Here is a 23,734-nt window from a genome sequence, read left to right as displayed (position 1 = left end):
CTGGTTATATAAGTTTGCCTAACCTATGTGGCTGTAAGTATCTTTGAAAGGAACTACGGTACATTTATTAAGTTTTGTTACATACATGGTCCTAAGATGAATGTTTAGATCCTCCTAAAACTAATATGTTGAAATTTTAATGTCCATATGATGGTATTGGGAGGTGGCGCCTTCGTGAGCTTATTAGGGATTAGCGCCCTTACAAAAGAGGCCTGAGAAAACTCCCAGGTGACTTCAGCCATGCGAATACACAGGCAGAAGATGGCCATACACTATGAAACAGGAAGCTGGCCCTGATTAGGTACTGAATCTGCTGGTGCCTTAATTCTGGATGTCTCAGCCTCTTGAACTATGAGAAATATTTTTTCTTTTTTTACTAACCAGAAGAAAAATACAGAACACTTCATGAATTTGTATGTCATTGCTATATAGCAGCCATGCTAATCTCTTTATTGTTCCAATGTGCTGCTGAATCTAGCACAGATTTCTGTTGTTGATAAGCCACTTGCTATTTTATATTTTTGTTACAGTAGCTCAAACTGACTTAAACACAGGGTTGGTGTTCAGTAAAAATTAAGATAGAAAAGAAATATGTGTATGTGTGTGTGTGTGTTTATGTATTTTTACTAGTTTCAAGTGTGTCCTAAAAATGTGCCAAATGACTTATATTTAATTAGAACTGTTTTATACTTATTCCCCAAACACTGTTTATAAACACATATATTAAAAAGTAATTATTTATCTTTAACAAATTTATTACAATGTGTACATTTCATTAAACATTCCTTTATTTTATAGTAGTCGGATAAATTTAATGGATGTGAGAATTTTCATGTTATTATTAAATTTGTAAATTTGAATTTGTTATCTATGTCCTAATTTATTCAAGGCTCTGTGCCATAGCCATTTCCTAGGGAAAATTTTCTTATGGAAGGTTGTATTTCTCAGGTGCCTCTAATGAGAAAACTCATATCATTAAATAATATAGTTTGGATGTTGTCCCTGCTCAAATCTCATGTGAAATGGAATCTCCAATGCTGGAGATGTAGCCTGGTGGGAGGGAATTGAATCATGGGGTCAGATTTCTCATGAATGATTTAATACCATTCTCTTGGTACTGTCCTCAAAATAAGTGAGTGAGTTTTCACAAGATCTGGTTGTTTAAAGGTGTGTCACATCTCTTCTCTCTGTCTCTTTGTTCTTATTTTCACCATATGATACACCTGCTCCCTCTTCACCTTCTGTCTAATTGTAAGATTCCTGAGGCCTCCCCATAAGCAGGTGCCACGCCACTATGCTTCCTGTACGGCCCACAGAACTATGGGACAATTAAACCTCTTTCCTTTATAAATTACCCAGTCTCAGGTATTTTTTATAGCAATGTGAGAACAGCCTAATGCAGGGTGAAGTATTGCACGCCTGAGAATCTGGAAGCAGCTTTGGAATTCGGTAACAGGTAGATGTTGGAAGAGTTTTGAGAGTTCAGAAGAAGAAAGGAAGATGAGGGTAAGTTTGAAACTTAAAGACTGATTAAATGATTGGGACCAAAATTCTGATAATGATACGGACAATGAATTCTAGGCTCAAGATGTCTCAGATGAAAATGAGAAACTTATTGGGAACTGGAGAAAAAGTCACCGTTATACCATAGCAAAGAGCATGGGTGCATTGTGCCCGTGCCCTAGGGATCTGTGGAACTTTAAACTTGAGAATGATGCAAGCGTGTCCAGCCTCCCTTATTTTGTCGTTGTTGTTGTTGTTTTATTTTGTTGTTTTAGGCTTGAAGCAGCCTGTAGACATGGTTTTAGTTTCTGTCTTCAGTGATAAGCATAAAAGAGAGATGAAGAAGAGGCTTTACTGGCCCAACCGGAAACAGAAACTCAGAACTCAGGACTGTATTCTCTCCCTGGGACACCTCTGGTTGTGGAAGAAATTTCTAAGCAGCAAAGTGTTCAAGACTCACACTGGCTACTTCTCATAGCCTAATTTCAGATGCAGTAGCAAAAGAATAACTTGAAGTTGGAACTTATATTTAAAAGAGAAGCAGAGCATAAATGTTTGCAAAAAAAATGTAGCCTGGCCACATGGCATAGAAAAAAAAAGAGTTTTTTGAGAAGGAATTCAAGCAGGCTACTGAGCAACCACTTGCTAGAGAAATTTGTGTAACTAAGAAGAAGGCAAGTGCTGATAGCCAAGACAATGAGAAAAAGGCCTGGAAGACATCTCAAATATCTAAGAGGCAGCCCCTCCCACCACAAGCCCTGATGCCTAGGAGAACAGAATGGCTTCCTGGGCCAGGTTTTGAGCCCTGCTGCCTTGCCTAGACCCACGACACTGCTTCTGCCTCCTGGCTGCTGGAGCTTCAACCCTGGCTCAAACGGACCTGTGTACAGCTTGGGATGCTGCTTCAGGGAGTGTAAGCCATAAGCATTGGCAGCTTCCATGTGGTTTTAAGCCTGCAGGTGCACAAAGTGCCAAAGTTGAGGCTTGGGAACCATTGACTAGATTTCAGTGGATATATGAAAAAGCCTGGGTGTCCAAGCAAAAGCCTGATGCAGGGGTGGAACCATCATGGAGAACCTCTACTAGGGCAGTGGGAAGCCATCATGGAGAATCACTACTAGGTCAGTGCAGAGTGTGAAGTTGGAGTCTCCACACAGAGTCCTCACTGGGGCACTGCCTCATGACGTTGTGAGAAGAGGGCTACTGTCCTCCAGATCCCAAGAATGATATATCCACCAGCTTGCAATGTTTGCCTGGAAAAGTTGCTAGCATTCAATGCCAACCTACCAGCCTGTTAGAGCAGCCATAGGGACTGAACCCTGCAAAGTCACAGGGGTGGAGCTGTCCAAGACTTTGGGAGCTCACTTTATCAAACCAATGTGTCTTGGATGTGAGACATGCCATCAAAGGAGATTATTCTGGAGCTTTAAGATTTAATGATTGTTCTACTATATTTGGGACTTGCATGTACCCTGTAGCCACTTTCTTTTAATGGGTTTCTCCTTTTTGGAATAGGAATGTTTACTCAATGCTTGTACCTCCATTGTATCTTAGATGTAACTAACTTGTTTTTGATTTTACAGGCTCATAGGTGGAAAAGACTTGTTTAGTTTCCGAGAGACTTCAGACTTTGGACTTTTGAGGTAACACTAAAATGAGTTAAGACTTTAGGGGATTATTGGGAAGGCATGATGGTATTTTGAAATGTGAGAAGGGCATGAGATTTTGGAGGGACCAAGGGCAGAAAATATATAGTTTGGGAATTTGTCCCTGCCCAAATCTCATGTTTAAATGGAATCCCTAGTGTTGTAGGTGGGGCCTGGTGGGAGGTGATTGGATCCTAGGGGAAGATTTCCCATGAGTGGTTTAGTACCATTCTCTTGGTACTGTCCTCTTCATAGTGAGTGAGTTATTGCAGGATCTGATTGTTTAAAAGTGTGTGCCATCTCCCCTTTCTTCCTCTTTTCTCCTGCTTTGGTCACGTGAAGTGCCTGCTCCCCCTTAGCACTCTGCAACAATTGGAAACTTCCTGAGGCCTCCCCGGAAGCAGATGCCACTAGGCTTCCTGTACAGCCTGCAGAACTGTGAGCCAATTAAACATCTTTTCTTTATAGATTACCCAGTCTCAGATATTTCTTCATAGCAATGTGAGAATGGCCTAATGCAACAAATATAAGGGAAAACATAATAAGTTTGCCTAGTGTCACAATCCGGATAAGTGTGTGAGGTGGATGAGTGTCTTAAAGCCTAAGCAGATCCCAATACTATCTTGCCTCCCAAATGTGGCAGTCTTGAACAAGCTCACACAAGATTTCTTCTCCGTTTTACAGAACTGTCTTCAGGGTTTCTACTACACATTTTATCTTCCACATAGTTGACAGATTTAATTTCTGAAAGGCAGATCTGAAAAAAAATGATTACCCTGTTCAAAGAAAAATAATCCAAATGCCCTAGCAAGACAATCAGGCCCTCTCTCATCAGCCCCAGCTATACCATTTTAATCTCAGTTTGCTCCATTTTGAACTATCTCACCATGTACTTAATTACACCAACCCAGAAAGCTTGGCTTATTACTTTCCTGCCTCTTTTTTTCTTGGATATGCTAAACTTTCTTCCTGGGTTGCTCTTTCGACCTCAACCAGGCTAATGTTCTATACTATATACTTTTCAAGATCCTTTCAAGTGCCATCTTCAGCTAAACAATTCTTTGACTCTCATACTCATACCTAAATTTCTTTTACATAAAAGAATTATTTCCCTAGACTTCTCAGTATAATTTGTGTTAAACTTGTGTATGCTATTTATTATATCGTAATTTGTTTTAAATGTGTTATCTGTCTTTCCAATTAAATTCATGCATTTTAAGGTTAGCGAATACATTTCAAGCTTCATGTAATCTAAACTATTTGAATAACAAAGCATGCATAGCTCTCTCAAATGTGTACGTGTCTCTTGATATAGTCACCACTTCACTGCTAGTTTCCGTAGACAGAAATGTTATTTAAGCTTTATGTATGTTTTTAAACAAGTGTTTCCAGTATTAATTTTATTCAATCTTGATTTAATAGGAAATAGATTTTCTTTTATTTGCACCATAGGCTCCCCTTAATTTGATTCCTTTAATGGTTAGCATTTCTTTGTTTACCTCATCTTCTCAGATTTACCATTTTAAGTAGAAAATTTCCAAAGAAAACACAATTTATTCACTTTTCATTGGTCTAAAAAATTTAAGTCATTTTTGCTATTTTTTTATATGTACAAAATAAACATTTGACAGTTACTTTTCCCTTGACTACGAAGGGAAATACAAACTTTAGAATCAAATTCAAGAAAAGCCTGGACAAGACCTATTCTTTTTTTTGAACCCAAGATAGTTTTATTGTAAAATAACATTTAGATGGCTTTCATATGTTTGAATCATGGCAGTATTAAAAATATTTCCATGTTATCTAATTTGGTGCTTCTCAAACTATGTAGAGTAAATTAATTTTTTAAAAGCTTCTATTTTTTCATGGACTGATACATTTGTAAAATACAATGAAAATAAACTATTAGAAAAAAATACTCATATATCAATTATAAGCCTCACTATTTTATGATTAAAATAGTAGATTGGGCAAGCATAAAATATCTCTTTTAAATGTCTATGATAGCTTACAAATGCCCATTCCTAACTATTGGATTATATACAGTAATAATAGATATTTGAATCATTACTGGGATGAGGAGTACGTCTGCTTATAGGAGACCCTAAGTGGCACATAAAGGAGTTGTCATCTCTTTTGGACAATACGGAATGAATATGAACTATCCAGATTGTGATGGAACACACTCCAAGCAAAGGAATCAAATTTTCCTGAAACTCAAGAAATAAAAATTACAAAATATGTTCTGAGCCTGATAAGTAGTATAGAATGTTGACACATGTAGTAATAGAGAAGAGCTAGAAAGTAATCTGAAGAATGTGAATTGGGGTACATAAGAGACGTATAAAGTTGGAAAATGAAGGGTAAGTCTGTTGAAAGATCTGCTACCTACGAAAGAAATGCCTTCCAGTGAACTCATGTGTCTTATCTCCCATTGTTTATAATCCCCCATCCCAGATTAGAGTTCTCCCTAAATCACTCTGCCTAAAGTAGTCTAGTTAAACTCAATGAATATCACACCATTTAATATAAGGGATACTTATTGCATTTCTCTGCACTTCTTAGCCATATTTGACACCACTAATCTTGTCCTTTTTACTTAGATTATCTTGGTGAGGTTTCTGTGATGCAACATTCCCCGTGTTTCTATCTCTCTGGTACATTCTCCTTGTTTTCCCTTGTCATCTTCTTTTTATTTAAAACACATGCTGAAGTTTCTCAGGCCTCTGTTACTGGTTCTTTTCTCTTCCTACTCATTACGCTGTTCTTTACAAATGTATCTTCTCTAATCCAACGCTACAAAGATCACCTATACATTTTAAATTTCCAAATCAACATATTTAACCATGACCACTCCCCTGAGTTCTTCATGGCCAAAGGTCTAATGGTTAACTCTACTTGGATATCTCACAGGAATCTCCAACTTAAAATAAAAAAAAAAGGGTGATTTCTAACTGCCTGTCTACTTGTCTGCACTCAAAATAAGAAAGCAAGCTAGCAAGCAAGCAAGCAAACAAACAAACAATATTCTTCCCTCCCTGCGCGTGCACACACACACACACACACAGACTTAATAAATTATTTTAGCCTCAGGCATATCTCCCTGTTATAGTCTTCTTATAAACTATCTAGGATACACATAAATACATAAATATAACTTCTCCAGGAAAGCCTTCCTGTTCCATAAAAAATGAATAAAAGTCAGAGATACCAGATCATGCCTAAGGAAAAAGAAATCACACTCTCAGATTTATACTAATATACTAGACTTTCTGAATTTACCTCCCATATGCTTTTGATTAATTCTTATATCATGAAACACCATAAGAAATAGGAAAAAGAAGACTGAAGGGGCATGGGGAGGAGGAAAAGGGGGGCAGGAATGTGAGGAAGAGGCAGAAGAGTAGATGGAGCAAAAGAGAAGGAAAAATGAAGAGAAAGACAAAAAAAAGAAGATAACGTCATTTGCATGTACACGAAATTCTGAAAACTGCCATGTGGCCATTCTAAGGCAGATATTATTCCCATTTTACAGATGAACAAACTAAGGCATAAATATGCTAAGTATCACGTACAAGGTAAAGTATTAAAATGGCAATGTCAAAAATTAAGAATTGTCAAAATTTCTAAGGTTACAAAGGTACAATTTGTATGCACTCTTACTATCCTATAATTATTTCTACTGTTTTCTGAGGACAATTGTTATTTTTACTATTAGAAGAATTAGAGAATTATTGAATGCTTTATTTTATTCATAAGAAATATTTAAAAAGCTTTTGAGAGTTTTACCAAAACAAAACAAAACAAAACAATAGGAGAAAAAGAGCTCTTGAGGTCAGGTTACTTGAAGAAAGGATTGAAGAAAATAGAATGAGATGATATTGGAAACATTTACCATTTATCAACTCAGGCTTTTAGAGTTCTTGCATGCTTTTGAATCATTGACTTATCAGTAGATAAGCTTCTGACATTTTACAAGAAAGAAATGAGACAACAGCAGGCAGCAACTGGAAATGGTTCATTGTTATATTTTTAATATTTATTTTTCCTACAATCTCTTATTTTTAATGTTCCAACAAATACTTGAAAATGGTATTTAACAATTATTTTAAATCTGCTCTCCATTTTGTTATCCATGATTAGTTATTTTAATCATTCATGGGAACTAACTAAATGAGCTAAATAAATATTTCCATCTGCTTTATGAAAATCTTATTAAAACTGTCATCAGAACATGACTGTTTATTAATGAATTACACACTAACACAAAGTTAAATTATATGTATTTGTTTTCAGGATAAGCTGGGGAGAATTTGAGCATTTGGTAAAATGGTTTGAGAGAATGTCTTTTTATGTGAATGTATGAACAAATAGTCTAATAATTTGATTTGATGTAGAAAATAATAAACTTTATTTTCAAATATTATACTCCTCCATCTCAAAACTATCACTACTGAACATGAATGCTGTGTCAAATTCACATATTTCTTGAACCGGAGTGCACTTATTCAACACATATTGTTTAAACACTTTCTCTGTGTTAAATATTGCTATTAATGCTGAAGATACAAGTATGTAAAACAAACAATCTGATATTTTTGTGCTTATATACTAAGGTTAGGCCAAATAATGAACCAAAGAAATAAAGAAAAATAAGTAGTAGTTTAGTTGGCAATAAGTCTAGTAAAGAAATAAAACAAGGAAGCATAATAAAAAAGGTTGGCTAGCTTTGCTCTCTCAGTAGTCAGGAAAAGCCTCCAGGAAATGTTAACAGTTAAGACCTAAAGAAAAGCATTGACTAGTTTTGAGGAGCAAATGATATTATCTGCCAGAATTTAACAGGCTAGTTCTTGTTGTTAGTAGGGGATATATTGAAAGTGATAAAGACACAAGTAGGAGGAAGATTCAGGAGTGCTAGAAGTAGAAGGGTTGATATATTTTGAAGCTATTGCCAAGAAGATGGATTGTATGTGAAGTGTGAGATTAAAAGACAAGTCATGATTTCTCCAAGTGTTTGGCCTGAGCTATTTGAAGGGTGTAGTTGCCACTTATTGGCTTAAGTAGCTCTGTGGAAGATGTTTGGGAGAGGACCAAGTGGTCAGTTTTAGAGATATTAAGTTTGATATGCCTGGTAAACATCCAGATAGCTCAATAGATTAAATCGATATATAGATATATAGATTTACAGTCGAAGGAAAATGATAGGTTACAGTATATATTTATGAGACATCACTAGGAAGTTTTTTTTTTAAATTATGGAACTCAATAAAGTAAATTATTGTAGAGGAGAAGTTGTGATGACTCAGTTCTTGAAAGTCCATTCCTAATAAGTCAGATGAAGAATCAGCAATAAGGAAAGGGAAAAGCCAATGAAGTTGGTTAAAAAACGTGTATATTCTCCTGGAACTCAAATAACAAATGCTAGTTAAGGAGGAGGTGATTAACAGTGGGAAATGTTGTTGATATACCCAGTAAGATAAGACGTGAGAATAGACCTCACATTTAGCAAAGTATTTGCCATGCCTCACTGGTGACCTCAGTAAGTTCAGATTCTGAGAACTGATGGAAGCGAGTGCCCAAATGAATTGGGACTAGGATACAGTGAGAAGAGGCAAATGAAAGCTGACAATATGAATACCTGAGGAAAGTAATGAGAGAAATGGGCAAAAACTAGAGACGACAGCAGAGGGAAGAGAAAGCTTTTTTATTTGTTAGGCGCGCGCGTGCGTGTGTGTGTGTGTGTGTGTGTGTGTGTGTGTAATTAAGTTAAAGAGCATAATAAATATATTTTCTTTCATCCCAGGACTTTTCTTAAAATTTTTATCTCATGAATATTTTGAGTCTATACTTTGTCCATTTTAAAGTTTGAGTAATAGACATAAAACAAAGTTTCTGTTAGAACATACATTACTAAGATAATACATCTCATTTAAGATATTTGAAAAATATATCTATCCTAAACATTATAACAAATCATGTCAAAGAATAATTAAATATTAAGAAGTCAAATTTAAATTCTTAGCCAGTTATGAAAAGGCTCAGCATTTGTTATTTTTATATTTTTATGTACATTACTTTCTCTCTCCAAATGATTATTAAAAATAAAATAATAATAATAATAATTTTGTCCATATTATGGTCAAGGCACTATTCTAAGCATGTAACATATATTATCCCTACTCTACTAGAAGTTTCCAAAGTAAAATTTATTAACTTTATTGATATGATTTTATTAACCCATATTCTAAATAAAGGTCTTGGGGATGAGCAATTCAGTGACTTTCTTAATCCTTGATAGACACAAATGATGTAACAGGGATTGAGTCCAGATATGCTTAATTCCAAAGTACATGGTATGTAATTTGTACCACTTTACAGCATAGTAAGTATTGAAAGATGGGCACTAAGTTATAAGCAACATTTCTTTTGTACACTGGGTAGAGCCAGGTACAATGAAGGGCACTTAATATAATCTTACTATAAAGTTGTTAATTTGTCTAAGAAAAATAACATCAGGAATAATAATAAAAAATAAATCAGTCTTTTATATGTTTACAAATTCAAAATGTTAGAAATCACTAAGCAAAAAAAATTAATCTAGAAGACTTTTTTCTCTCAAGTGTCTCACCACTATTATGAAACAATTTATCAATTTACAAACTAAAACAAGACACAGCAAGATCCAGTTCTACTCAGACGTCAAAGATTTGAATGCAGTAAATTGCACATTATATAAGGCTGATTGTGCAATAAAGGATTATGAGCAATCCAGTGTTAATCCTCTATTTAGCCTGCTAAGTTTCTATAAAGATCTGCCACTTGAGATGCAAATGTCAGGACTCTTATAGTTCAAACATGAGATTCCCATGCAAAATTGCAAAATTATTATCTCTAAATAATGAATACTTAAATTTCATTTCTTCTAAATGTTTAATTTTTTCACAATTTAATTAACATCTAAAAATATAAAAATCCCTGTCTTATCTTCAAACAAAATATGAATAAGAAAAAATTTAAATGTATGAGGCAAATAATTAGGAACTCATTGGCATGTGTGTGTGTGTGTGTAATTAAGTAAAAGAACATTTAAACATCATTAGTTTTTCATTACTTTAAGGTGGATTGTCTGTCAGGGTCTATACACATGTCAGAAAGGACACAATAACCAGTGTCATTTTAGAGTCGTAGTCTTTGGAAATCCTTGACTTATTTGAATTTCATTCCATTTGTTGCACTGTGTCCTTGAATTTAACTGTGTTTTTTCTTGTAAGATTTGTGTTTTTCATAGTGGAATATTGTAAACATTAGCAACTTCTGAAGAGTAATTTTATTTTTTTATTTTTCTTATGATATTTAAATATTAAATATTTGTGTAATATATTTAAATATTAAATTTTTTATGATATTTAAAAATCTCAAAACTTCACCTTGATACTAAAATAAAAGTAAATTATAGAAGTCCTGAAATTAATATATCAAAATTCTATTTTATATGATATATATTCATTGCTTATATATGGCCTCAGTAGAACTATAGAAAAAGCATATGATTTAAAATGTACAGAAATGGTTTTTGATCTTTTAATTCATGACCTGTGTGCACTTATAAAAGGTCTTAATCTTTCTTTTCCATCTATGAATTAAAGTTAATATAACTCAATTTATAAACTGGTCACAGTGTTATAATTACTGAATAAGAAATTATATATTATGTACTTGGCAATTATTAAAGAAAGGACTAAACAGTTTCTTTTTTACTTTTTTCTAAAGACCTAGCTAGAACATGGAAAAATGGAATGAGTGATTGCATTTTATTTTTAGAACACAGCAACAAAAATGTATTCAACATTTTTGTAAAACAAGATCAAGCTCTATTTTATTACCTGTACAAATATGCCTTTCTCATATTAAGTTAAATTAATAGTACTTTTCAAATTTATTAAAAACTGAAAATGTTTGGAATATTATTTATGCATATGTTTATCTAAAATATAAACATATATTTATAATTTAGTTTTCTAACCTAAGGAGAGTATATTTTCTCATTCCTTAGTGCAACATCTGTGAATATGGATTTGGATGGGTAACATTTCAAAACATTATTTTCATGAACTTAAATAGTGTTTTTGAAGCAAGTAAATTTTCATAAAAACTGAGGTAGTCACTTTTTCAGAAAAATAATAAAATCAATTCAAAATAATGCTTAAATGTTTAAATTTTTTCAGACATATTACATGTTACTTCTAACAACTACTGTGGCTTTTGCTTACTATTTTCTATAGAAACTAATCAAACTCTATGATAATTTGTATATACAATGAAGTACACGAAGACAAAAACCTGGAGACGTTTTACATGTAGGAAAATAGGTTGAGCATTTGTAATTTTACCTGTGGACAATGGTCAATGACAGCATAAAATTCACAGACCAATGACAGAACCTCATTATTATCTACCATTTAATTAATTTAAATTGAGTATGAGAGATGCATTGAACATCTTCTATTAAAACAATGCATAAAGTAAGCATCCTGTTCACCACAAAATTAAGGTAAAAGTCAGAAATGTATTTCAGAACAGTCGTGTTAGAATTTAAGCAAGCAATCAATAATATTTGGGGCAGAGAAGAAACACTTAAACAAATAAAAAAACAAATAAATAAATAAACTCACCTTATCCAGAATACATATCTGTTTCCTTGTTTGAGCATCAAGTATTTCAATCTCAAAGTGAGTCGTTTTTGAATGTTTGACTGCTGGAGCTGGTTTTAGAGGGCCCGCTGAGAGTACAAGTTTTGACAAAAAGTGAAAATTTCTCATATCATCCTTCAGTATGAAGCGTGTAGCTCTTTGGGAATGTAATGCTTTCTTGCGTTCTGAAGCGAGGGACTTGTGCCTTTTGAACATTGTGTGAACTAAGAGGAGGGTCTGTCATGTCAAAAGTAGACAATTGCAAGTGTGTTCCTTTTGCATCAGTTAAATACTGCTGGAGAACCTTTGAAAGGTCAAATGGTATGCCATTCCAAGAGTTCAGTTTTATTTAGCAGGCTTGAAAACAATGACTGATCTTATTTCTATATATAACACGCTATTGTGATTTGCTGTGTAGAGTATTACTTTACCAGCAATTGAATGATTTCTTGCTTTCTCCTTTTATCTTTGCTTTGTAATATGACTACTCTTATCTGAAATTCCAAAGCAAGAATAGACAGAACATTTTCATTATCTCTGAGTTCTGGATGCACTAATCTTCAAACACACACACACATTTGCATTGAGATGTATTTAACATTAGCAAAGTGCTATCTTAAAGTTAAATTTTTAAAAGTCCTAGTACATTACTATGTAACATTAAAAAATGCTGTTTAAGGTAAAGAGAAGTGGCATATATATGTTTATATATGTTTTATATATTAATATGTTATATGTGCATGTGCATTTAAAGCATTCTAAAATGAAAAATTTATATTTGTCAGTACTAATTATAAATCCCAACTAACTTAAAATAACTGTTACACAATATAAAATGATGAATTCTTCACTTCGTATAAACATTGAAAAGATAGCAAACTATGAGATTAGAGTTTGATAGAGAACAATTTTGTAACCTGGGGAAAAAGAAGTAAACATTATTTTAACATTGTATATCTTTGGAAATCTGTTGAACTAATATACAAAATCTGTAGTAAACATCACATTTTCCACAACACTATGTTATGGAAAGTACAGATAGCCCCAGAATGAAAACTGAAATCTGAAAAACATCCTGGCAAAAGAGCTTTTAGAAAAACTCCTACTCCTCTGACATATGTAAATCTGATGAAGAAACAACTGAAAAAAAAATCCAAAATATATTATCACTGATTCAAAATGATATTAAAGGAAAATATTCTGGAATATGATTTTCAATGAAAACATAAAAATAAAATGACACAAAATATATAGGGGAGGAAACCTGTTATCTACCTGAGGCTAATCTTTACTTTTATAAACAACTAAAATAATGTATTAATTTTTAATTTTATTATACATTATACCATATTCACTTTACACTCTTCAGTTATTATGTTCACACTTAATATTTTATATTACATTACACTCAATATTTTATATTTTCAAAAATATAAATTATAGGGATATGTGTCTGTTTTTACACACATGTGCGGGCACACATTGTGCAACTTTATCATCTAGTTGTTCAGCACTTCAAACTTGAAATCATCTTTAACTTCTCCATTTCTCCCACACCTCACATCTAATCCATCAGAGATCCACTACACAATCTATTCACAGTTACAATCCAAGCATGAATCTCACCTGTATTGCATATCCAAACTGCTCTTCCTACCCCAACACTAGTCAATCAATAGTCTATTTTTAACACAGTAGCTGGAGTGACCTGGCTCTATATTAAGTGGGTAACTTAATCTGCTCAACACACTGCAGGGGCTTTCTATTTTATGTTAAAAAAAAAAAAAAAGCCAAAGATCTTTGCAAAGGTTTGCAAAGTTCTGCATCACACAGAACCCTATGACATCTCTCTGACCATATCCCCTAACCTATTTACTGCATTTAGAACAGTTTCTAACATAGACTGGTGATCTATAAACTGTATTAAATAAATTAATTAATGACCAAAAAGTGTAATTTGAATATATAACAGAATGATGTGGTGCTAAGTTATTGCATTATATTGAAATGACCTAAACACTATACATATAATGTTTCTCCAGATTTTTTTTTAATTTAAAAAAAGGAATAGTTGGCTGGGTGCAGTGGGTCACGCCTGTAATCCTAGCACTTTGGGAGGCCGAGGTGGGCACATCACAAGGTCAGGAGTTTGAGACCAACCTGGCCAACACAGTGAAACCCTGTCTCTACTAAAAATACAAAAATTAGCTGGGTGTGGTGGCAAGCACCTGTAGTCCCAGCTACTTGGGAGGCTGAGGCAGAAGAATCGCTTGAACTCAAGAGGTGGAGGTTGCTGAGAGCCAAGATCGCATCACTTCTCTCCAGCCTGGGTGACAGAGCAAGACTCTGTCTCAAAAAAAAAAAAAAAGAAAAAAAAATAGTCAAAAGAATTCAGAAGCCAATTTGAAAGAGCTCTCATAGCCAAAGTTTGAATAATTCAAGCAACAGAATAAGTACTAATAATAATGGGTTCAAATTCACAAAACAGTATACCTAGGAGTTCATACCATTATAAATAAATGATTGAATATATAATAAATAAATTAATAAATAAGAATCAGGAACAAGGCTTCCTTACACAAGACTTCTACATAATTTATGGATATACTGTCTCCTTGAGTGTGGGTTTCAATTACTGACACATTTACAAAAAATAATGAATGAAAAGGGAAAAATAGCCACTTTATAGAAGAGAAATCCAGAAAGCAGATAGCATGTTAACCACTTGACCAAGTCTATTATCACCATGAAAAGTCATGTTGCCATTCATGTACTCATTATGTCATGAAAGGAGAAGAATGCTTCACTCTTGTAATATTCCTTCAAACCTCATTATCTCAATCCAACTATAAGAACACATCAAGGATAAATTGAGGGACCCTTTACATAATACTGGACCAATACTATTCAAAAGTATCAATGCAATAAAAAATCGAGGAAAATTGAGACTGCGACAGATGAGAAAAGCCTACACAGGGACACTACTGGAACATTCGATGTGCTATCCAGGGTTGTTTTCTGGAATCAAAAAAGAATGTTAGTGGGAAAATCTATTGAAATAAATATAACATCTGTAGTTTAACAGTATTGCATCAATGTTAATTCTGAGTATGGTAAATCTACTACGGTGATGCAATATGTAAAATTAAGGTAAATCCAGTGATGAATATACAAAACTTTCTACTTTTTTCTCAGGTCTGGTAAATAACACTGAATTAATACTCGTATTGTACTAGATAATGGATATCATTTGGTAAACTATATTGCAATTTAAAATATATTTAAAATTAAAAAATAATAAAAATACACACACATTAATAAAAATACACAGTCACAAGATGGAATCTTCATTCCAGTTGCATTTAGTTGTTAAAAACACAGAACAGAAAAAATTACATTATATTCACTTCCTATTTTTTATATTTTTTGGCAAAAAGCATTCCATCTCAGTTTAGTCTCCATTTGAGGTGTTACTTCCTTTCAGCTCATTTTTAACATTAACAACATGCTTAGAGCAGTTTTAATTTACAGAAAAATTGAGCATAAGGCACAGATTTTCCTAATAATCCCTTGCACATCCCCAACATCAGTTTCTTTAATTATTATTTAACATCTTTCATAGTGTAGTACAATTTTTATAGTGGAAGAACCAACATTGATATATTATCATTAACTAATTTCACTAGGTTATTCTAGGTTTCCCAGTTTGTATTTTACTGTGTTGTGACAAATGCATAATGTATCCACCATGACAATATTATACAGAATAGTTTTGGTGACCTAAAATATTCTATCTACAAATTGTTCATCCCTCCTTAGCCCCTCTAAGCCCTGGAAATCACTGATGATTTTATCATTTTCATAGTTTTGCTTTTCCCATAATGTCATTAGTTGGAATATGTAGTATGTAATGTTTTCAGACTGGCTTCTCTCACTTGGAAATTCATATTTAAACTTCCTCCATGTTCTTTCATAGCTTAACAGCCCATTAATTGATTTTAATTGCTGAAAAATACCTAGTTGTATGGATGTACCATATTTTGCTTGTCCTTCCTATTAAAGGAAACCTTGGTTGTTGCTATAAGTATTTGTGTGCAGGTTTTTATATGAATATAATTTTAAATTTATTTGGTAAATAGCTATGAGTATAATTGTGGGAATGAATGGTAAGCTTATGGTTAACTTTATAAGAAACTGCCAGAATGTCTTTTAAAGTGGTTGTATCATTTTGCATTCCACCCAGCAATGAACGGGAGTTGCTGTCACTCCACATCCTCTCCAGCATTTGGTATTGTCAGTGTTTTGGGTTTTAGCCATATCTAATTGGTTTTGTGGCATCTCTTTTTCTTATTTCATAATGACGTGTGATATTGAATATATTTTAATATGCATATTTGATATCTGTATATCTTCTTTGGTGAGGTGTTTGTTCACATCTTTTGTCCATTTTGTAATTAATTTGTTTTCTTATTTTTGAGTTTTAAGTGTTCTGAGTACATTATAGATATAGCTCCTTCATCAGATATATGTGTTACAAATACAAACTTCCAGTCTGTGGTTTCTCTTCGAAGACCTCATAATAAAAATTGTGCTTTTAATCTATGCTAAATGCTACCCAAATATATGTTGGAAGACACTGAACTGGGGATGGGCGGGTGAAAGAGAAAACAAAATAGGACTCTAAAGGCAAACCACTTGCCCTGTATTATTTTGTGCCAGTATTCATGCAAAAATGTTACATATTAGCTAAAAAGAATTGGAATTCAGGAAGTTACGTAATGAGTAGATTTTCAAAATACTGTATACATCAAACTACATTATTGTTAGATGTAGGCAAACACATAGGTAAGAAAGATACATATAGAAAATGGCATCATTTACTGGAAATTGTATGGATTCAAGAAGCTCTTTCTTCTAATTAAAGAGTTATATGATCTCAAGATTTCTATTAACTGACACATTTTTATAACATTATAGGACTTTTATGAAATCTAATAAGAAAATTCATATAAAGTAAACAGAATTTTTTTGAAAACAGAAGGCTTTATATATATATGAACAGATTATATATATAAACAGATCTATGTTTTTCAAATCAGATTTATGTGTCTTTCTTCACCCCATCACCCTTCTCAAACATTAAAATTATTCCTGTGCTTTCTCTTTCTAAATTTAAATGGTTGTAATACATTTAATAGTAATAAGTATACTAATAGGCAAACTGTTTTAATGGGTTTGGGCCTTGATCCCCAAAGACACAATCTTGAATGCCATTGACCCTGGATGCTGAAATTCCAAAAGATAAAAATTCCTACAGTTTAAAACCCTGGAAATCAAAGTCCTGGAAGATCAAAATCCCAAAAATGTAATTCTGAAAAAAAGTATTTAAAAATTCTATAAAATGTTTATTTATATGTTTAAATAGATTTACTTCAGAAACATTAAAAATATGAAAGAATACTTCATGGACCACTTTACATAATAAATTAGGAAATAATGACATGCATATTTTTGCGAGTATAGACACTGGTATACTAAGAACTGTCACATCACTATAAAGTATGAGCAGATGAACCATATTCATAAATAAATAGGTCAAAAAGTAAAATGTATAAACACATAGCACTGTAGTTGGCAATTTTGTGCACCCATTTTTTTTTAGCTTGTAACTGCAGTAATTTAAAGTACCATAATGGACTACCTAATTTTTCTAATAAGATTGATCAAAAACTGTGATGGGTGCAGTAGCTTAAAGAGCTAAGATCTTCAGAAATTTTATTGTGTGCAAATGCAGATATACAAAAGTGACACCTCTTAATTTACTGAAGAAATTTCAAGGACTTTCTGTACTTGCACAACACAAAATCAATGTTGTGATAATACACTTTCATGAAATCAAATTCGCAAAAAAAATGCATAAAACAAATTAGAATGATCTAAATATCTTTACACAATATATATCTCCCCAGTATTGGGAATTAGGCAAAGATGAAATACATAGCATAGTAAATTGGTGCCATATGTGAAGAGGAAATGGTTATATGAGATTAAATAATTTGGCAGGCAAGATTTGTTGTATTTTTTGCCTGAATTTTTACTTCTTCTGCATTCTTTGAAACACTAACTGCACTTATATTTGGAGAATGGTTGTGGTCTACTAAATCTGTAAGTATATGCTGCCCATTTGAATATCTGGTTATTGCACAGCCACTGCAATTAAAAAATTCTCTGCCTTTGAAACACTGATAATAATGAACTTTAAGACTTCATATTTCACCATTAAGTAGTCTAGTAAATTTAATTTTAATAGCATTTTTGTGAGAGAACAATTTCACTAGTCTCTTCTATTGTAATAAATACGGTAAGAAGGAATAATATTTGGCTTCCCCAATACCAAATCTATATTATGGTTCTCCAGAGAGACAGAATCAATAGGATATATATAGAGATAAATAAAAGAGGACTTGATAAGGAAGTTTACTCATGCAATTATTGTGGTTTTGAAGTCCCACAACAGGCCATCTACGAGCTGGAGACCCTGGGATGTCAATAACAGGGCTTTGTCCAAAAGATGGAGAACCTGAAGATCTGATCTCTAAGGCAGCAAAAGAAAAGTCTGTCTCAGCTCTCAGAGAAACATCAAGTATCCTTATGTATTCATTTTCTCTGGGAGCCCAGTTGATTTGATGGTCCATGGCAACAATGAAGAGAGATCTATTCTACCTGGTCCACCCAGACTTACACACTAATCTGCTATGGAAACACTGTAGGGTCACACCCAAAATAATATTTTACAAGGTTTCTAGATACCCTTAATCCAGTTGACACTTAAAATTAAGTCCACGATTCCAACCTCTGTCAACCTGGCCACCATATTCCTGTCCTGAAATCACACTTAATTTCCAAATAAAGACAGTAACAAGGCAGTGGTTTAATCTAACATGATGCAACCATCCTGCATACAGCTGAAAACGCACTAATCTCTTACCTAGCATTTAGCATTCAGGGTTTTGACATTTGGGATTTTAATCTTTTGAGATTTAAGACATTAGGAATTTTAGACTTAAGACATTAGGAATTTTAGACTTTGGGAATATTTATCTATAGAGATTGTTTAAAATCTTTTGTGATTTCAGGATTATGGCATATAGGATTGTATCCTTTATGTTTATTATTGGCACTGGGTTCTCACCAGGTCAATTGACTCACAGCAATATCTTCAAGTACATTATCCTCTTCACCCATCAAGTTTGTATAGTCTCATTTCATTTCTTTTTGCAATTACTTTTTATTTTTTTTAGAGTTGGAGTCTCACTCTGTTGCCCAGGCTGGAGTGCAGTGGCATGATCTGGGCTCACTGCAACCTCCGCTTCCTAGGTTCAAGCGATTCTCCTGCCTTAACCTCCTGAGTAGCTGGGATTACAGGTGTGCACCACCACGCCCAGCTATTTTTTGTATTTTTAGTAGAGACGGGGTTTCACCATGTTAGTCTGGCTGGTCTCGAACTCCTGACCTTGTGATCCACCCGCCTTGGCCTCCCAAAGTGCTGGGATTACAGAAGTGAGCCACCGCGCCCAGCCGAAGAGATCTTAATGACACAGAAATAAACTATTTTCTGAATCTCAAGCTTCTGAAATAGCTAAAAAAAAAAAAAAAAAAAAAAACTATTTGACCAATAAAATTAAAAGTACCAATGTTAACATTTCAACTAATACATAATAATTACAAAATTATTTTGGTTACTTGAAATATATCCCTTGTAAAAACAGAAAAGGGAGAAAAGGTAAAAATAAGTGTTGTTACCATGACAAAATATCAGTTTTAAAGTTTGGAACAACAAAGCAGAATTTGCTGACCTAAAATGATTATCAATAAGAAACAATAATAAATAAATCAGTTAATGTTATTATACATAAATGATATTGCTCTTCTAAAAAACACAGTGTAGCTGCAATGTAGAGGAAAGTGCTTCGGAGTTAAAAGTCAGATATGGGAATTGTTTTTCAAACTTTGCCAATGTATGACCGGGTAACCTGGCCGAACACAAATTATCTAATTCATAAAATGAAGTCATCCTCAACATGATTTCTAATGACTCTTCTACGATTTCTAACCAATTTTTGAAACTTTGTTTCCTATTTAAAATCAGTGTTGGCTAAAAAGTTAAAACTGCACAATAGATAAATCTGCACAAAGCTCTTCCTCGAGATTATTGTACAAAGTAGTAGCTGTAAAAATATACTATGACTTTCTATGACCATATTAATAATTAATACACCAGATAGAGGTGGAAGGCTCTTTACTTAAGACTATGGTAAAATTAAATGGTTTCCTGTAGAGAAAATAAATCAGACTGAGATTTAATCTTTCTTTAAGAAAGCTAGGGAAAATGGTCTCATCTTGTGTATACAAGATTCAAGTTACTTGTAAAATTAGCATATGTATGGAAAAGGGGGAAAAAAAGAGGGAACAGAACTTTCTTCAAAGTCAATTTGAACCAAGCCATCTAACTTGATTGTCTTTTGAAAATTTCTATGAATATTTACAAAAATGTTTTCTTTGAACAGTTTATACAAACTCACCACAAATCATTCAGTCTATCTTTAACCCAGCCCTGCTTTCTACATTCTTTTAATTGCATGCTATTCTTTTATTAGGGCAGTTGGCTCTGCCTTCTGTGTTCTCTGAATCATTCCTGGAGAGTTTCCAGATCATTCCATTCTGCCCTTCCCGAATCTGAGCCTTGCTATTGCAGTTGTTCCCCTCTTTGTGTTGGCACATGCTGCCCTTTATTTTGGGAGCTGAGGCCATGCCTATTTCTTCTTTTCCTTTCAGGGATTTCTTATCACAAAGAGATCTTTACCAACATTGAAAGAACTTAAAAAAAAAAATTCCCCTTGCTTGAGATCCTCACACATAGAAACAAAACTACACATTTCTTATGTACCTTGACTTCTGAATAGTTTGGTAAGTTGTGAGAGAATTATAACCCAAAAAAAGTTAAGATTCAATTTGAGAATCAAGAGCTAAGTTTATTTTTATTAAATTATATGTAGCTGTTTTTTTTTCATGGCAGTGAGGGGATCAAGGACAGTACATTTCTTTGTTTCATAGATATTCATGAAAACTTAAAATATACCAGTCAGTTAAGAATGAAACAGTACAGAGTGAGGGAGCTGACGTTTCTTCTCTATAATTTAAAAAATCAGTAATATTATTTTTATTCATGTCTATATGCACATATTGAATAATTTTAGTAATATGATCTTGGATGTTTGATGTGTATTTTTCCCTAGAAGCAGAGAGATTGACTATCATTATATTGACTATCATCTTGCCTTATGATTCTGAGAATATTTTATTTTTATTTTGAAATACACTTTATGCCACAAGATTTGCATAGATCAATCTACATTTTAAAAAGTTATGTCTGTATTGAAGTACTCATCATTCACATAACAATAGCTAATGCTCATGTGAGGCTTATTATGGCTGAGGCAATCTATGCAGTGCTTAACCACCTAACAACTCTATAAGGTATCTATTATTACAGATGCAGAAGCTAAATGATAGAGAGTTTGAACAACTTAACCAAAGTGATAACATTCAAAAAGTGGCACAACTAGTCATGAAGAAGTCTAAGCTGTAAATCACAGCATCGCCTTTCATGACCACACAAATATACACGGCTAAATACATATGCGGGTGTCCATTATTTATCATTATAGTTAAAATCATTCTATACAGAAACATGCATATACTATCAAGATATAATTGCATATAATATCAAGATATTGTATTATATCAAGATATAATATAATTACAGGCTCACGCCTGTAATCCCAGCACTTTGGTAGGCTGAGGCAGGAAGATCACGAGGTCAAGGGATGGAGACCATCCTGGCCAACATGGTGAAACCCCATCTCTACTAAAAATACAATAATTAGCTGGATGTGGTGGTGCGTGCCTGTAGCCCCAGCTACTTGGGAGGCTGAGGCAGGAGAATCGCTTCAGCCTGCGAGGTGGAGATTGCAGTGAGCCTAGATGGAGCCACTGTACTCCAGCCTAGCGACAGAGCGAGACTCCGTCTAAAAAAAAAGAAAAAAAAAGATATAATTGGTACTGCAAAATAGAAAATAGATACACACATTTTTCAGTGACAACTTTTAAAACCCAGGGATCCTTCACACACAATGTCTTCCATTTGTATCTTTGTGTGTATGTGTGTGTTTGTGTGTGTGTGTGTCTGTGTGAGTGATTCCTTAGGAACTTAGGAACTTAGAAACATTAGTGATGCTTTTGACAAGTTTGCTCTTAATGAAATAGAAAAACGTGATGCTTCTTGACAGGTACATAGGCTCATGTTTCTCTGACCTTCAATAACTCTAAACCAATATCATCGGTCACTTTTTCTGCAATTCCTACATCTCAACCATACTGGGATTTACAGGGCCATGGTTAATAGTTAAAGTCAGAGTTAGACAGTTTTCTTAAAGATTGATGAGGGCCCTCACAGGTTCATTATGTTTACTACATAAGGAAATTAAATCATACTGTACTGAACAGCACCTTACTGTAACAATGTATTTTGGTATTTGACATATTATGCCTTTTTATAAATAAGATTGTATTTTTTAAAATCTTAGGATTTACCTTACTTCATCTTGTTTTTAAAGAGCACAGCACAGTACCTTATGCATAGTATGGCCAACTTTCAATAAAGTTTAGTGAATAAATATATAAATGTCAACATAAAAATTATGCTTAAGACAATGTAGTAAAAATATATGAATTAAATGTAGTTTTATGTTAATAACTACAGTAGCTATCAGAATTAGAGTCTATGTGGGACCAGAATATTCCTATGATTTCATAAGGAAATAAAGATCCAGTCAAGAGTAGTACTACCTAGATTCAACTGTGTCTGTCTCCTGGCAGAATGGACAAACAACAGATAAATAAAAAATAATCATATATATGGAAGATAAAAGTCTCGGGTATGTTTTGTATATCCTGTCCTATTATAAGCTCAGAAATAGTGAACAAAGGCAAAATATTTGTTATAGAATATCAATTAATAAAAAAAAACAGCATCTCAAAGACAGCATTTTGCTACCACTGTAGAACAATTTTTTCATGCAAGATTATTCAATGGACAACAAAACGAGATATTTACATAGTTCCAAAGTATCTCCATGTAGTATAATTACTATTTACTGAGGAAAAAATGGGAATATCATTGAAACCTGGGGGCCACAACAATGACCATGTGATTTATGTTAATACTAACAAGCATAAGATAAACTGGTATCTTGTGTCCCTTGATATAATTTGCTGAAAAAGATGTAATATGAATTCTGTGTCATTCTTGTGAAAAATAAAGTTTACTCTAAATATAAGGAAACGTCAGATAGTAGACAGGCAACTGGACTAAATTTTCCAGAAATTGCAATGGATAAAACAAGTAAATAATTATTTTATATTAAGGGAGACTAAAGAAATGTTAATAATAATATTTATAATTAGATCCAGGGCCAAGCAGAAATTTCTGCAATGCTATTACAGAATGAATTTGAGGTCATAGAAGTAAGAATTAGCTATATATTAAATAATGTCAGTGTATAAATATTAATTTTATTATAGTTAATGCTGAGTTACTTAGGAAGATACGGCCCTGATGTCCAGAACTAAATCTCAAATAGTTTGGGAATAAATACTATATTCATAAATGTCAAAAATTTGTTAGGGTTAAGGATATTAACCTGGGTAAAAGACACTCACTTTGCTTTCATTCTAACTCCTTTTTCAGCTTGTAATTACTTAAAAATAAGAGATATTTATTTTTACAAATGAAGAGACCCTCATATTCAACATTCAAAAGGGATGAAAAGTAAA

The 23,734-nt window shown here is 33.3% G+C and overlaps 1 protein-coding gene across 2 annotated transcripts in view; it reads right to left on the bottom strand.

Annotated features, from left to right (window-relative positions):
• Positions 1-12,172, bottom strand: part of TECRL (trans-2,3-enoyl-CoA reductase like) — a 137,489-nt gene extending 125,317 nt beyond the window's left edge. For both annotated transcript variants that reach the window (NM_001133988.1, XM_024245654.2), the window contains 1 exon segment: positions 11,822-12,172. In NM_001133988.1, coding sequence (NP_001127460.1) covers positions 11,822-12,055 — 234 coding nt within the window. In that variant the 5' untranslated portion in view covers positions 12,056-12,172.
• Positions 12,173-23,734: the final 11,562 nt, after the last annotated feature.

The sequence above is a fragment of the Pongo abelii genome, chromosome 3 (assembly GCF_028885655.2).
Source record: "Pongo abelii isolate AG06213 chromosome 3, NHGRI_mPonAbe1-v2.0_pri, whole genome shotgun sequence".
Classification (NCBI taxonomy): domain Eukaryota; kingdom Metazoa; phylum Chordata; class Mammalia; order Primates; family Hominidae; genus Pongo; species Pongo abelii.
This window is presented reverse-complemented; position numbering and strand designations above follow the sequence as displayed.